General features: G+C 37.1%; 1 protein-coding gene across 9 annotated transcripts in view; it reads left to right on the plus strand.

The window, feature by feature from the left end:
- Nucleotides 1-15,113, plus strand: part of GALNT18 (polypeptide N-acetylgalactosaminyltransferase 18) — a 246,548-nt gene that overhangs the window by 42,188 nt on the left and 189,247 nt on the right. The window contains exon 1 of one of the 9 annotated variants that reach the window (XM_084519787.1): nt 5,504-5,579. The exons of the other annotated variants lie outside the window; for them this stretch is intronic. Coding sequence (XP_084375913.1) covers nt 5,519-5,579 — 61 coding nt within the window. The 5' untranslated portion in view covers nt 5,504-5,518. Of the gene's footprint in view, nt 1-5,503; nt 5,580-15,113 lie in introns of those variants that run through there. 9 annotated transcript variants of the gene reach the window in all.

Here is a 15,113-nt window from a genome sequence, read left to right on the forward strand (position 1 = left end):
AGTGGCCTGCCCACTTTTCCAAAGATTATAAACCCTCTTTTTCCTCCTAAGATCAAGCCACAATTCTCTGTTGAGCCAGGCTGGTCTTCTTCCCCGCCAGCTCATCTTTGGGCACGTGGGGACAGACCCTTCCTGCGCCATTAAGATTTCCCTCTTGAAGAGTGCCCATGTTACAATCAGGTATTGTTGTTTTGATGTCCTCCTCTTTCAAGAGGCTGCAAAGTTAGAACTCTGTGACGTTACAGCGTCAGCCATAACTGGTTATGACATCATTAAACTGGAATGTAACAGATTTTTAGCTCGTCTTTAACTGATATTTTATTGTGGTTGTAAAGCTCTCTTAAGTTTAAAATGAATTTCAAATTATTAAACATTAAACACGAACACACACCAAACAACCAAACCCAACAACAACAGAAGTTCCAAAGAGATGTACAAAGCTGCATAGAATGCCAGGAAAACTTTTGAATTGATGCACTTAAAGAACCAAGGCCAGAAAAAAGCAGTAACAAAATGGTGACCGAAGACTTGCATTTGGATAGATTCCCACTTGCAGCTTTCTTTTCCATAAATGCAGGCTGTGTAACATGCTTTTGGTATAGAAGCATTTCCATTTCACTGATTTATTGTTATATTTCATATAAAGAGAAATCTATCAACATAAATGAGTTTATCAGCACAGCTTTTTTCTTATATGAAAGTACTTATAAAAAGCACCTTTATAGTGTTCATTCTATTCCCCTTAATTTCATTTGAGAAAAAAAATTATGCAAGAGAATGTGGAGGTGTATATACAAATATTTAATGTATGTGCTATATTCTATATATAATATCTCTCTATATAAATATGTGGGGAGTGGAGGAGGCATTTGTAATCGCTATACTGATGATCCGTATACCCTGTCTTAAGGATAGGAAGTATCTTCACCATTGCCTGATTTGGGCTGACGTGGATGATAATAGAGGCACTGAAGCAAGAACTTGATTAGGCCAAGTGGCAGCGTGTTTGCATAATATCTCAGTATGGTGGCAATATGAACAGATTCCTGTAGTCTGTGAATGCAAATGACAGGTATTGCCTGAAGTGTGTTAGAGTTGGGTTTTCAGTTGTTAATGCTCTCTGCAGTAACTGAGAAATTAGCTGATGGATAGAGTGAACCCTGCACGTTTCACTACTTATTAGTGGAGACCTGTTTCAGGATGATTGACTGCTGTAGAAGCAGGTAGAATACTGGGTCATGGACTGAGTGGGGAGCCATGACATTGATTTCTTATTTCAAGAAGGAAGCAAAGGTAGAGCTTTCTGTGTTGCAAATTGTAGCTCTTGAGAGTAAATTTTTAATCCTTCAGCCCTAGATTCTATTCTCATAATTAAGAAATAAGCTAGTGGTGGAGAATTTTTAAATTTATGAAACAGGAAAACTCCTTGTTATGAGGAAGTCTGGAAACTTGAAAACACATAAAAGGAAATTTAAGGTAGTTGTAATGTGTGAAACAATTCCTTGGCTGCTTGCAGTAACAACATGTCAATATGTTTTTGTCTGCTTGACAATATGTAGGAAATGCCTTTGATTTTTATTTTTTTAAATTGCATGTAATTTCTCCACATTTCTTTTGATTCTATTAATTAAAGCTTTTCTGCCTTGTCTAGAGTTATTAAATAGCAAACCATCTGCTAAAAACAGATTGGCAACATTCCTGAAAATTAACATTTAAAAAAAAAAACAAACAACAGTTTAGTCTAAATATATTTCAAAGAATATTTCTGTTTGTCTTCTGAAATGAGGAGGGAAATAAAAGCTTCTGCTACAGTCTTGCAAAAATTTGCAGTACCTGGACAAGTACTGGTAACTCTTAGTACCATGGAGAAAGAGACATTGACCTCTGCAAAAAAGCATGCAGGGTCAGCCAATGTAGTGTGAAAGTTTCATTACAAACTCTGTCACATGTGGCTGTGTATCTAGCACCTGTACAGGAATTGATGGATAATCAGCCATTTAGCCCAAAATATTCTTTGCATGGCAACCAGTGGTGAAATACTGATGACAGTCAGTAGCTCTGTGGACTAAAGCATAAGTTAGGTAACACCTCTGGTGTTACTGATTTATGTAATGAGGTGGTAAATATAAAAGTGGCATGATCTCAACTGAGTGTAATTTTTTTCATTACACTGTTATTATCTTTGTGTTGGACAGCTTTTAGGCTGTGATAGGCTGTGCTGAAGCTAGGAAATATGAATAGCAACTGTCAGCATGTTGCAGGTGTGGGACAAAAATAGGAAGCATGCTAGGTTAAGACAAAGAGCTTGTGCATTTAAACTAGCTTTTGTGGGTGGATTTGCCAGGTAGGAATGCCATGCAAGCTTCCAGAAGGTTGTCTAACAGTCTTGGGAGAGGAAGGTACAGGAAGGCAGCCTTACTCTATATCTATACCTCGTGTTTCCACAGATTCAGTGGAAGACAAGTCTAAATATCTGCATCTTCAGCAATTGAGTTAAGGTTTTGACTCTCCAGTTAAGATAAACTTTAAACTGTAAAGCTGTCTACACGGGTACTGTGTGTTTACAGCCTTTTTGATACTAAAAAGATATGAAGTCTTCATACGAAAGTAAAAACTTGCAAATCCTAGTAGGGACTGTTCTTTTTAAATATTTTTCCATATATTAAAAACCTTCAGCTGTTGTTAAAGATTAATTTTTTTTTTTTTTTTTGTGTGTGTGTTTGTGTATTACATTATTTCCACATAACAGAGGGTCCCTGGACTGAGTTCTTAGTGTGAATATACTTGAAGTTCTCGCTCTAAATTCTTTCCTCTGCTGGGCTTACATAAATAGCTATCACTGCCATGCCACAGTAATGCAGTAATTCATTCATCTGAGGTATTGTGAGGTTTGAAGGTGGGAGGGATGATCTGTGCAGAACCTTTTTTTCTTTTTCTTTTTTTTTTTTTTTTTTAATAGTCTATTAATTTCCCCTGTCCTTTTCTTCTGGTGTCCCAGAATTCTGCCCTGCGTATCCAGGGGCTAGGTTGGTTCAAGAAGAGCAAGTCTTGCTTGTCTCATGTGTATGGAGTTACTTTTCTCTTATCACCATGTAAGCAACTGGGTCTGAAGCACAAAGAAGAGGATGGGATGAAAGAATCAAAGTATCCTCAAGTATAAAAGATAATGTAATTATTACATGGGTTATATAAAATACTGTGTCAAATTACAGGCAACGGCAAATACTTAGAAGTGCGCTCTGCGTCTATCTTGTGTCTATTTTTAAAACTTGTGCTTAGGCATCTAGCTAGCCAGGCTGTTCTTGCATGTGTCAGTGTGTAGCTGCATAATTGTCCGGGTGTTTTGACAAGGAACATGGTGCAGAGAATGTAAGAATTTTAGCCACAATGGCAAGCTATGACAGAGCAAGTATGGTACAAAAAAAAAAAAAAGATAAAGTAAGATGTAGGAGCATATCTTTCCTAAATTACGTTAATAAAATATTTTTACTTAAAAAATATATTTTTAGTGTATCTCTTTTACTCTTTATTTAATGTTCATGCTCCAGATTTATTAAGAGTGACTTGTAATTCGCTTTTCTGCTGTTTGATGAGAACAGATGTTATTTTCTCCTAACTCTCAGGCACCTGGAACTGGTAAAATTCCCCAAGCTCATTCAATTATCATCCAACAAGCAGAGCTTATTCAAGCAGTTTACCTACAAGGGCCAATTCAACACAAGGTGGAAAACGTACCCTTTTCACTGAGTTTATTTTAAACTTGAGAAATCCTGCTTGCTTCACTGGAATAAGTGATCATGTCTTTAAATTAAAAACAAAAACAAAACAACAAAAAAAAAAAAGGAAAAAAGAAAAAAGGGCAATTTTATGAAGTTGTACTTCTTCAATATGTGAAGTGTATGTTGCTGTATAATTTTCTTGAGATTCAAATTTAAACGTGATAAACCACGAGTTTCTGTTGCCTCTTAGGAAGGTAAACCAAAGCTCCTTCTAGCAGGGAGTTTCTTCTCACTGAACTGCACACCTGTATAAATACAGTGCTTGAATCATTCCTGGTTAACACCAGAGAACAGAGAAAGCAGTGTGACAGGAATTAGCCCCCTTGATGTAAGCAGACAACTCTGGCATAGCTTCAGTGTTGTTGGCACAATCTGTCCTTTTTATGCAGTGTGTTTGGAACTCTCAGTGGTCAGACAACGCAGGTAACACTGGGAGCAGAAGTGCCTGCTGGAGGAAAACTGCACATTTACAATTACTTGTTATTCTGTTCAGACTTCGCAAGTGGAAATCTTATACTCTCCTTAAGTGGTCGAATGAAACTACCAATCCCAATATTTACATTTGGGAAAATCGAGACCTGAGCATGCTGCTTTGGCCACACAACTTTTCACATGACTCCGGGGGATATCTGTTTTCAGGACAGCTCATGTCAATTTGTATTTTTGTTAGAACCTGCATTAGCACATTAGCAGCTCCAAAAATGAAAGATAAACTAAAATTCCTTTGTCCCAATGAAAGGCACGATGACTGGTTTTTTGCTTTTTTGCATTTCACTAAGCTCAGCTAAGCTAGATTTACCAGACTTTAGATACAATCTTTTAGTCTCAGATTTGAAAGTTGTAATTATACTATACTGCCATGCTGTGTAGCTCTTCCTATTAAGCGAACTGTAGGTAAAAGGCAAACTATGAGGAATCCACACAATAAAATTTGGTTATGATATAATGGCTTCAAATCATTACTAGGAGTATTGACATTAAAAGGAAAAAACAATTACCTGATTGGTTTAGTAATCAAGTTTTCATCTTTTACTTCTGAATCTGAATTAATAAGAAAACTGTTCCGTTCAGCAGTCTACCTTTCTAGTAATTTTGGAACCTAACAGACAAGTTGCTGGGTATCAGAAGTTAAAAATCTTAGAAACAATTATATCCATATGGTTTTCCCCACAGATGATGGAGGCTATTAAATTCTCTCCTTGTGCCAGTTGAAGAGTTGCATTTATTAATACTAACCATCAGAATATGCCCCCAGTCATTTCCTAGACGTTGGGAAATCTTCAAAGGAGCTCACAGGCACAGAGGCAAGTCCACAGGAAAACTGGCATTGTCAATTCTTCTGCTCAGTAACCTGATATAATTGTGTCCTGATGTCCTTTCTAAGCTTCTTGAAAATAACTCCTATGCAGAAAAGGAACTATTCACTCTTCTACTAAGACTCCAACTTCCTGGTTTGTACTGCAGCACGTTTGCTTTTTATCAGCTAAACTGAATTCTGATTGCAGGTGGCTGAAAAACTGAGACACAGCAAAATTAGCAGCAGTAATGAATGAGACAGAAGGTATATTTGCTATCTTCATATATTGTGCAGAGTGTCTTCTGAGCTGGGCATCCATTTACCTCAGTTTCAGGATTTCCTGTGACAATGAAGATCTAAGATCCTTTGGTCTTTTGAACGTGCTGATTCAGAAGCACAGTGGTGGTTGAATTCAAGCATCTCTGGGAGTGAGGAAAGCAAAATGTTAAGCTGGCTTTTCACGTCAGTCTTTGTTTCAGGAGCCTGCTGCGCCATTCACAAGGGTAAGAATGTAAAAAGTGAAATCTAGATGGGAAATTGCCAGGCTGCAAGTGTGTATTTGCAGAGCTTGGGAAGGTCAGTCAGGGAACGGGGGTGTGCTTAAAGTATTGGGCTTAATTATTGTAAGCTTGGAAATGTGAAAACATACATTGCCCCATGAACTGATTTCCTTCAAATTTCTTGGTCCTCTGTGTCACCATGCTGGCTTTAGGCTGTGAGATACCCATTGCTGCAGAATCTCACAGGGATTTGATAATCAGGTGAGAGTTCTTTAGTCCATGTATGGTATACAAGTATACAGTCTGGAGGGAGGTGGGTTTCCTAAATAGAAGTGAGGATGTTGAAAACAATCATCCTATGAAGAAACTGTTGTGAAGCCCTCGTGGATATTTATGTGTACGTATAAATGTAATAACCATGTAAAAATGTATGTGTACATCTGGCAGATGTGAAACATTCGAAGAACTAGTTTGGAAAAAATCTTTAGATAGGTCAGGCAGTGATCTGCAGGGTATTTTAGAAAACATCTGTGTAGCTGTGGGAATGTTCAGATGTATTACTTTAGAAGGAAGAACAGCTACTATCACATGTAATTCTTTCAGTTGTTGCTTGTAAAGCATCATGTTGTGGTCCCAGATATATATGACAGATTAAAGTTTCAGTGTTTAAGCTGATGGAGAGTAATTTTTTTCACTACCTGAGTGACTTTCATGTTTGCTTAGGATGTATCATTACCTTCCCATAATAGATAAGCCTTTTTCAGCTGAGGACAGCATTTTGGCTTGCTTCAGAGCATTAGTTTACCACTTAAATTTACCAGTTGATTTTTGCATAATCATTTGCCATTCTATAGGAACTTGAAGTTGAGAACAGGTATTCAGTAATGTTCTTACCTTCCTCTGCCCAGTGGTAGTTAAGAAAGTGAATAAAGCTTGCTGATGGCCAAGATGCAGTTAAGGAGTTTAATATGTTATTCCCTGATACCTATGTTTCTTAATTATTCTTAAATTAAGTCCAGCTTTATAGGACATACAAATGTTTTCAGTGCGGTCTATGCTTTCTTCACTTGGTATGTTAAGGTGCAAACACAAGGTTCCTGGACCAGACTGGAGGGAAATTATAAGTTTTATCTGGATTTGCAGTTCTTAGTTTACAGAAAGCCATTCCAGGTTTCCGTTTGGATGTTTTGGATTTTCACAGCCATTCGGGCAGGATCATTATTACTAATAGAGTGATCAGTTACAGGAAAGATGAGTGTCCGGTGAAAGTCTGCCACTCTGAATATCTGGGATCTGGATTAAATCTCTCAATTAATGGTTCTCCCTTTTGGTATTACTGGTATTTGTTCTATCAGCAGGTGGGGATGATTTTTCTTTCATTCTGGCACAGGTGACACATTTGGCTTCCTGAGCTGATTAATGTCCCTAAACAAAAGCTTCAGTGCTTACTGTTCTAGGAAGAGGCTTGTCAAATCCAATCAATCATTATATTTACGTGGCAAATTGTGTTTGAGATACATTGTAATCAGCCTGTGTATGAATATTTTTATGAGACAAAGCACAGAAAATTGACACTGTTTTGGAGCCCTTTGCAGTGAAGGGAATTGCTAAAGGAATGTTTACAGCAAGGAGATAAGTGTTGTTGTATCTTTAATGAGTGTTTTTTTTTTTTAATTATTTTTTTTTAATTATTTTTACTTTCATCATGTAATTTCCTTATTTTTGTTAGGAGTCTTCTTTGTCAGAGAACATATTTGTCGCCTCTTTTTTAGGGTCAAATTGTAGGCTAACTGCTCTGGTAAAATGCTGAAGGAGCTCATGACAGTTTGGTAAATAGACACTGGGACTGGTCGTTGAGACTGCGGTCCTACTGTTTTTCTGTTTTGCTATTAGCTTGGATGAGGTTACATTTCTTGTCTTTGCATTAGACAATCCTTATCCTTTTAAAATAATAACTAAGAAATATGCCAGATTTGCCAGAAAGCTGTTGCACTTGTTTTTGAGAGCAGATTTATAGGGAATTAGAAAGGAAATCTGACATAGCATGGGAAACTCTGATAGGCCATCAGTTTCTGGTGTTGTCAACTCTGCTGCTTTGCATTATGTAAGCAAAAGTTCAGCCAGAAAACTTTTGTAGAGTTGTGAATTGTTTTGGCAATGACTGAAGATTCTTAAAAATCTTACTCCATTTGCTGACTATGGTATGGTTGCTTTCTAAAGCATATATTTTCTAGGATTTTCTGTAGTTTAATTTAGTGCTATAGCAGAAGTTTTATATCTTACCAGGATACCTTCCTCAAATGAAGTGCAAAGAATCACTGTAAAGTGAACAGAGGTTTTAGGAATTGTAGTGGTACTCTATGTGAGCAAGAATTCCTGTTTTTCAGACAAGCTGATACTTAACATAGTAGAGTCCACTTTAATTCATGACTTACTAAGAATTTCCTAGCAACTTTGTGACAGAAGGCAATTGTTTTTCTTTTAAAATTTCATTTTCATTAAAAGCTTTACATGCTTTACACCAAAATAAAAAAAGCCCTTAAATCTTTGACTAGAGAAACACTAAAGGAAATTACTGGAGGCAACTAATAATGTTTTATAAATGAATTCAGGCTTATAACACTGTAAGGAATTATAGTCTGAAAAGAATCAAGGTTATGATTAATTTGATATAGTAATGACAGATATTAGGGGTGTAAATAGAAATTCTTGTGTATGAATACATAACCTGCATTTGCGTTTTTTTTTAAGGAATGCCCAATCTTAATGTATATTATTGATTTGTTTTTTCAACCCACAAGCTCTGTTTAATTATTAATATCTCTCTCTGCAAGAATTGCCAATTTCCTAATGCAGGTTTAAAAGCAAAACTCTTTCCTTTCTCCCACTCTCCCTCTTCACCTCAGAAATCCCCAAAATACTGACCCTTATTTCTTTATCTGATTAAGATTGCATTTACTCAGACTGCAGTATAACTTAGAGGGGAGCTGGGTTGCCATTTATTCTGTTAATATCTTAATTCTATTACACTTATGTTACTGGCCTCAGTTTCTTGAACGTTTTCCTCCTAGTGGAATGATTCAAGCTGCTGACGTTTCAGCTGGCTTTACTGCACGCCTCAACTTATGAACAAGGGTTTCAGCTCTTTGTTTTGCAGATTTACACCAGAAGTACTTCCAAATCAAAGGGGTCTACCCCCAAGCTTCACTTAGGTTTATATCCTGGGTTTTAGTTGTTACAGACTTTTTAGGTGAGGTAGAACAACAATACGTAAGCTGTGTTGTTGAAATATATACAGTCCCAAGATGTTTGTGTCAGTGTTTTAGCATGATTATTATTGTTAGTTGTAGACATGAAAGTATGAGAGAGAACAAGTGTCTTCCTTGCAAGAAGAAGTACAGTCTACTGTTGAAGCCGTACTGTGCTATGTTCTGAGAAAACTTTTATTGTTTATATATTCCCTGTGATGTGGGAAAAGTCATTAAAAATTTCTGGAAATTGTAAGAAAATTTCTTTTGATTATTAAACACCTGCCCTGACTAATTGTTGCTTCTACAAAACTTGTGTGTAAATGCATGTACATAACGGCTCTGTATTGTAGTTGCATCTATAATAATCCACCAATTGTCTACATCTTAATGAGCTTTTTACTTGGAACACTAAGGCTGATTAAATAAATCCCTCTTAAACATTAGACTTGTGATGCGGTATGTGCAGTTGTCATAATGCTGCAGACTCTAGGCCAGCACATAATGCGTAATACAAACCAGGAGGCTAGTAAGCAAACAAAATGTTTCTATGCAGTTTGGATGTGTTAATTGATATAATAGAAGAACTACAGCAAGTGATTTCTGTTGCCATTTGGGAATTTTGAGCAGTAAGTCATTATGAGTACTAGGAAGCAGATACTTTGGTTCTAGCTTTTTATATGGGCTGCTGGTTCTGCTGGGTACTGGAATAGTAAATTGAGTTCATTTATTTTGTGCAATTTCAGTGCAGCATCACAGAAACAATGCATCATGCATGTGGCACAATTTTTTCCTCTTCCTCTTTTTGAATCCTAAAGCTCTTGTGCTTTTCGGCATGTGATTTGTGTATAATTAGGTACATACAGCTTTATGGTGAGTATTATCACTTGAAACCTAAGGAGCTTCCAGGTAAAACAGCAACAGCTTGACAGCTCCCGACTTAATGCAAGAAGAGAGATGGAAAAGGGAGTTAACAAATGTATTGTGGTAGTCTCAGGGTCAACTCAGCATTATTGTGTTACAAGCTTACTGTGAGCTTACAGCTTATTTTAAAAAAGCAAAGAAAAATGAAAAAAAAAAGCTATAAAGAACTAGTAATGGACAGGAAGGATTTGTTGTGTTTTGTTCTGTGACTTTGGAAGCTATGAAAACTGGGAAATCTTTTGTCTGTGGTATAGCAGGGACAGGGGCAGTGTGTCCTGCTGCAGTGTCGCAGTGGGAGCTTCTGGCTTGTAGCATAGGGCTTGAAGCACTTCCCTTACCACGGCTAAAGATCACTTCTGCAAGGACGAGTTGGGTGCATGAGTTATCATGTTGTTCCTTCTCTGATACTGTGGGAAAAGCAAAAATGAAAAGCACGAGGAATCAGGACCCTCGACTTCAACGGGAAGCAGATTTTGGCTGTTATGGGTACCCTTAATGCAGTTTGGGTGGTTGCCATCATCTGTTTACATAATGGCAGGATAAAAAGGAAGTTGCTCTGAAAACAGCTTAATTGGACTTGAGTTTCTAGGGCTACTGCTCTGGTGCCTTTCACAAACACAAAATGGTTTGTCCATTCTATTAAGTAGGAAAAAAAATAAAAATGGAAGGAAAAAGAAAGCATTTAAGTGCTGCTACTAAGGAGTTTGTAATGTAAAGATCATGGGATTATTTGATTATTTTTTTAAATGTTTTATCCAAATGTCCAAAATGGGACAAAAATCTTGAAGTATGAACTGACCTCTCTTAAGGTTGTTTTGGGTATTGTGTGTGTTCGCTCTTAACCACTGGGGATTAAGAGGGCAGCTGTTCTTCAACCCAGTATCATATGCTAGCATTTTAATGTGCATATTGTTTTTAAGGAGGAAAAAACCCACAGAACAAAGATGAAGTAGAAGCAGCTGATATGCTGTAATTAACATATATAAACGTTCTTTAAATAGCCTCCAGCTGTCTTGAGATCAAGTGAAAAATAAATTTTAGTCTACATAGTGAAGAATATGTTATGCTGGGTGTAAATCCATCCGCCTTTTTAATTATCAGGATTTTATATTACAGTAATCTCAGTGGTGGTAAATTGAAGCTGTAACTGGGTCAGGCCTCATTCTTGGAGAAATGCAAAACTCACACAGTCGGTACCTGCTCCCAGAGAATTCAGGCTGTGCTCGCAGCATGCAGGGCAATGCCAGAAGGAGAGTGACTGCTGTGTTGCTGTACACCTGGACTGACCAGGCTACTCTGGGGGAAGCTTTCCAAACAGGGACTGGCCCTGCCATTGGGGATCCAGCCTTGCCCTGTGCTGCACCAGCAGTCCACCCTGCTAGTTTGGGCTTCTCTTTGTTGGGTTATAAACAGTCGCTTAAAATCAATGTGGTCTGAGGACAGTAGTTATAAGAACAACAGTGTTACCTTGCAATTTAGAAAACCTGGATTTAATGAAGTTCTGTAGGGGTGTGTGTGTGTATATATATATATATATAATTTTTAATCTTAAAATAGAACAGTCTAATGGACTGTACTGGTAATGGTAAGATGAATGTGAATAGGCCTGTGCTTAGAATAGCATAATGTTATGCATAGTTGCCAGTTGGTTGTCACAACTTGTTACCTGCTTGGCAATGTCAGATTACAATATTTGTTATGTTTATGAAATGAAAGTCTGAAGGTCAGGAAAGTCTCACCTCAGTGCCTTTTTATTAAATACTTATATTTCTTTTTTTTTATTATTTCCCTGAAGATCCTTTTTTTTTTTTTTTCTGTGTCAGATTAATTTTATACATTTATTTAATTCCAGAATGTCTCCACATAAAATTGGGAAGATTCAAGGGGGGGGGAAAAAAGAAAGCAAAACACAGAAACAAGTTTCTTGCACATCATGTTTCTTCAAGTTAAGTGGATAGATAGAGACATTTAGGCAAATGAAAGCTGGCTGGTCCCATCCACAGAACTGTGATCATATACAAACAGTTAACCAGCCACTGCTTGTTGTTATACAAGATAGTAATTAGGGATGTGTAAACTGGTGGGTAAAAGAATAGGGGTATTTAACTCATAAAACAATTATTTCTTGTCATAAGATTAATTTACTATTTAAAAAGAACATTCAATTTATGGATGACATAGAATGAATTGATTGAAACTAAACTTAAGGTTCTTCTGTGAGCTTATTGTATGTGGGTGCAACACAGGTGGTTTTCCTTAGGTTGCCAGAATTTTAGTCTGAAAGCTTTTGACCATGTAGCCCTTGAAGTATTTTTTTCTTCAGGAATTCTTCAGTACAGAATTAGTTGAATGTGTTAGGAGCTTGAAACAGCATTAAAAGCATTAACTGGAGAACAAAATCATCATGTATGTGATTGTTTGCTGGTGTGAAATTAAGGGCATCCAAGAAACTTGTAACCAGTCCCATAGAGAACAAGTACTCTGTCTGTTTTTCAGGGACAGATGGTTCTGTGACATCATGGCTTCATTTAATTTCAAAAAATTTGTTGATTAGGTCAGATTATTAAATTTAAGCCTTTTAAATGTGTTCCCCAATTGAGTTTTCCTGCCTTGCTAGTTGGAAATGAGAGGGAGAGAAAAATATGTCTGTGCACTAACTGTAGGCCACCGGACTTTTTTTTTTTTTTTTTTTTTTAATATATTTCTTTTGGGCTGCCTGTTCCCAAAAGATACAGTGAGATACTGTGTTAGGGATCTTGATGGATAGGGATATCTATGTTATTTAAACTCTGCTTTTGATAAGGAGGTATTGCTAAATTTCTTGGTTTGGTGGGGCTGAAGAAATGCATGCTTGTTTTGAGCTCTGGGTCTCGGGGAAAGGTACTGTATTGGGCTTTTGGCGCTTTTAGTCCAGAAACAGGCTACGCTCTTTAGATGTGACATTAAGGAAGAACAGCAACACTTCATGTCTGTAGCCACACATGAAGGAATAAAAATATCCCCAAATACAATGCTGAGTTCTGAGAACATTGTCATACAAATAAACAATTTGTGTCAAGAAATTAGTTCTGCACAGTTAGGGCTTTTTAATAAAAATCTCGTGAAATCACCAAATTTTGTCAGAGTTTTAAGGCAACAAACTATCCCTGGTTGTTTCAAGGCTGGCAGTTGCAGGTGTGAGACTTTCCAAGAGCTCTTATCACAAAGTGTTTTATGTTGTGCCAACCATAAAAGTCGTTCTTGAAATGAGATGTTGCAGAGATTCATCAGGAGATTTGCAAAAAGCTATCCTCTGACTTTATTGAATTTCGCACCTCAGACAGACAATGACTGATACACTGACCTTGTCAAGTGGGATTTTCTCTAGATTAGTGTCTTCTGCAGTTTTTCTCCTTTCATCTTTCATCTTTCCTTTAAGTCGTACTAGCTAACTGTCAGGGCACAGAGATACTCATGGATGGTAAACCCTTGAGATTTTTATTCCAGCAATACCCAAACAAGTATAAGTTGAGAAAACTGTAGTGAGTACCCCTATAGACAAAGTAAAAACAATGCTGTAGGATTGCATAAGGATTTCTTTTGTTTGCTTTTTTTCTGCTTGCTGTATGTTAATACTCTCCTCCCTGCTGCTGTGTTAGCTTAGGCAATTGGGCAGAGTTGGCTCATAGCACCTGCCATTTCAAGACCCCTGACTTGATTAAACAGCCTGCAGTCACCTGCAAGAAGGTATGAATTCTCTAAGAAAATGAGTTTTGTTTTGATCTTATAATTTTGGCAAACTGAAAAATCAGCTCTCAAGCCCTTTTGTAGAATGGGCTTGGGAAGGTGTACTGGGTCTGGCTGGGATGTTAACTTTCCTTGCAGCAGCCCACACAGTGCTGTGCTCTGCACTTGTAGCTAGAACAGCAGTGGTATCACACCAGTGTCGTGTCTGCTGCTGAGACTGTGTCAGTGCTGGCACAGCATCAGGACTCTCCCTAACCCTCCTAGGGGGTGGGCAAAAAAGTAAGAAAAGAAACATCACCAGGGCAGCTGACCTAAACCAACCAAAGGGATATTCCATATCATATGATGTCACACTCATTAATAAAAGGTGGAAAAAGGAAGAAGAGGGGAGGGGTGGGCTCTTGTGAAAATGTCGGTCCTCCTCCCAAACACCAGCTACGTGTATTTAGTCCCTGCTTCAAGGATGTGGTCAAGCATCGCTCATTTGTGGGAAGTAGAGAGTAATTTCTTTCCTCTGCACTTCCACATAGCCTTTATTTGTTCTTTTTTTTTTTTTCTTCCCCCTTTCCCCCTCCCTTTTCCCCTTTCCTTTTTTTTCCCCTTTAGTTAAATTGTTTAATTAATAATAATCTTTCCTTAATAATTATTTCTTTCTTCCTTTAATTAAATTATCCTTGTCTCAACCCGTGAGTTGTTCTTTCCTTTACTTCTCCTCATCTAAGGAGAGGGAGTGAGAGAGCAGTTGTGGTGTTTAGCTGCCTCACACGGTAAAACCACCACAGAAGGAAGTGGCTTCTTTAAGGAAATCAGTCAAAGCCTGGGAGAGGTTACTTTTTCTATGCTATTAATTATTAATAAATTCAAGGAAGGAAAAAACATGAGTACATCTATTTTTCAAATAAAGTTTTTTTTTTTTTTTTTTTCCAAAATGTTGCCATTATTTTTAACACAGGTGATACTATCCTGGCAGCTAAAGCTATCTGCACATAAAATAAGAACTGGGTTCTCATCATGTGTGTAATAAAACAAACATCCCCTCTTAGTGTCTGACAATCTTTGGTATGTATAGAGTGCAAATCAGTGGAATCTATACAGTAAGATCTAGGTTAGCAGATATTACTAGTAGACAGTAATAGTATCTAAAGCCACAGGTTCTTGTTTAATAACAGTGAAAACTTTGCAAAGATGATTTTCTTTAAACCCTGCCTCTTCCTTTTTTTCACACATGGTCTTCTTAGTCTAATTTTGCAAGTCGTGTAATTAAAGTACCACCGTCATTTGCACTGGAAGTTGTACACACAAAGAGAATGAGAGATTGATCCTTAAGTTCATGGTATCAGAGCAGTCTGAATTCCATTTATTTCAGAGTAAAAGAAAAATACACGCAAACATGAACAACTTTTTGTGTAGCTGGGATATTTTATACAACAAGAAAGACTTCATGTTATATAGAATATACCAATGTCTTATGAACAACAAATTGAATTATCTTGATTTTATGAAACAGTCGACAGTGAAGAAAAAAATAAAGTGAAATACCAGATTAAATATAGGTGATTTGAACTGTAAAATGGAAGAGGAGAGAAATTCAAGGTAGTATCAAGTCTGAAGGTATTGTAAAGTCAAAAATCTTTTACAA

Source organism: Aythya ferina (genome assembly GCF_964211825.1).
Source record: "Aythya ferina genome assembly, chromosome: 5".
Taxonomy (NCBI): Eukaryota; Metazoa; Chordata; class Aves; order Anseriformes; family Anatidae; genus Aythya; species Aythya ferina.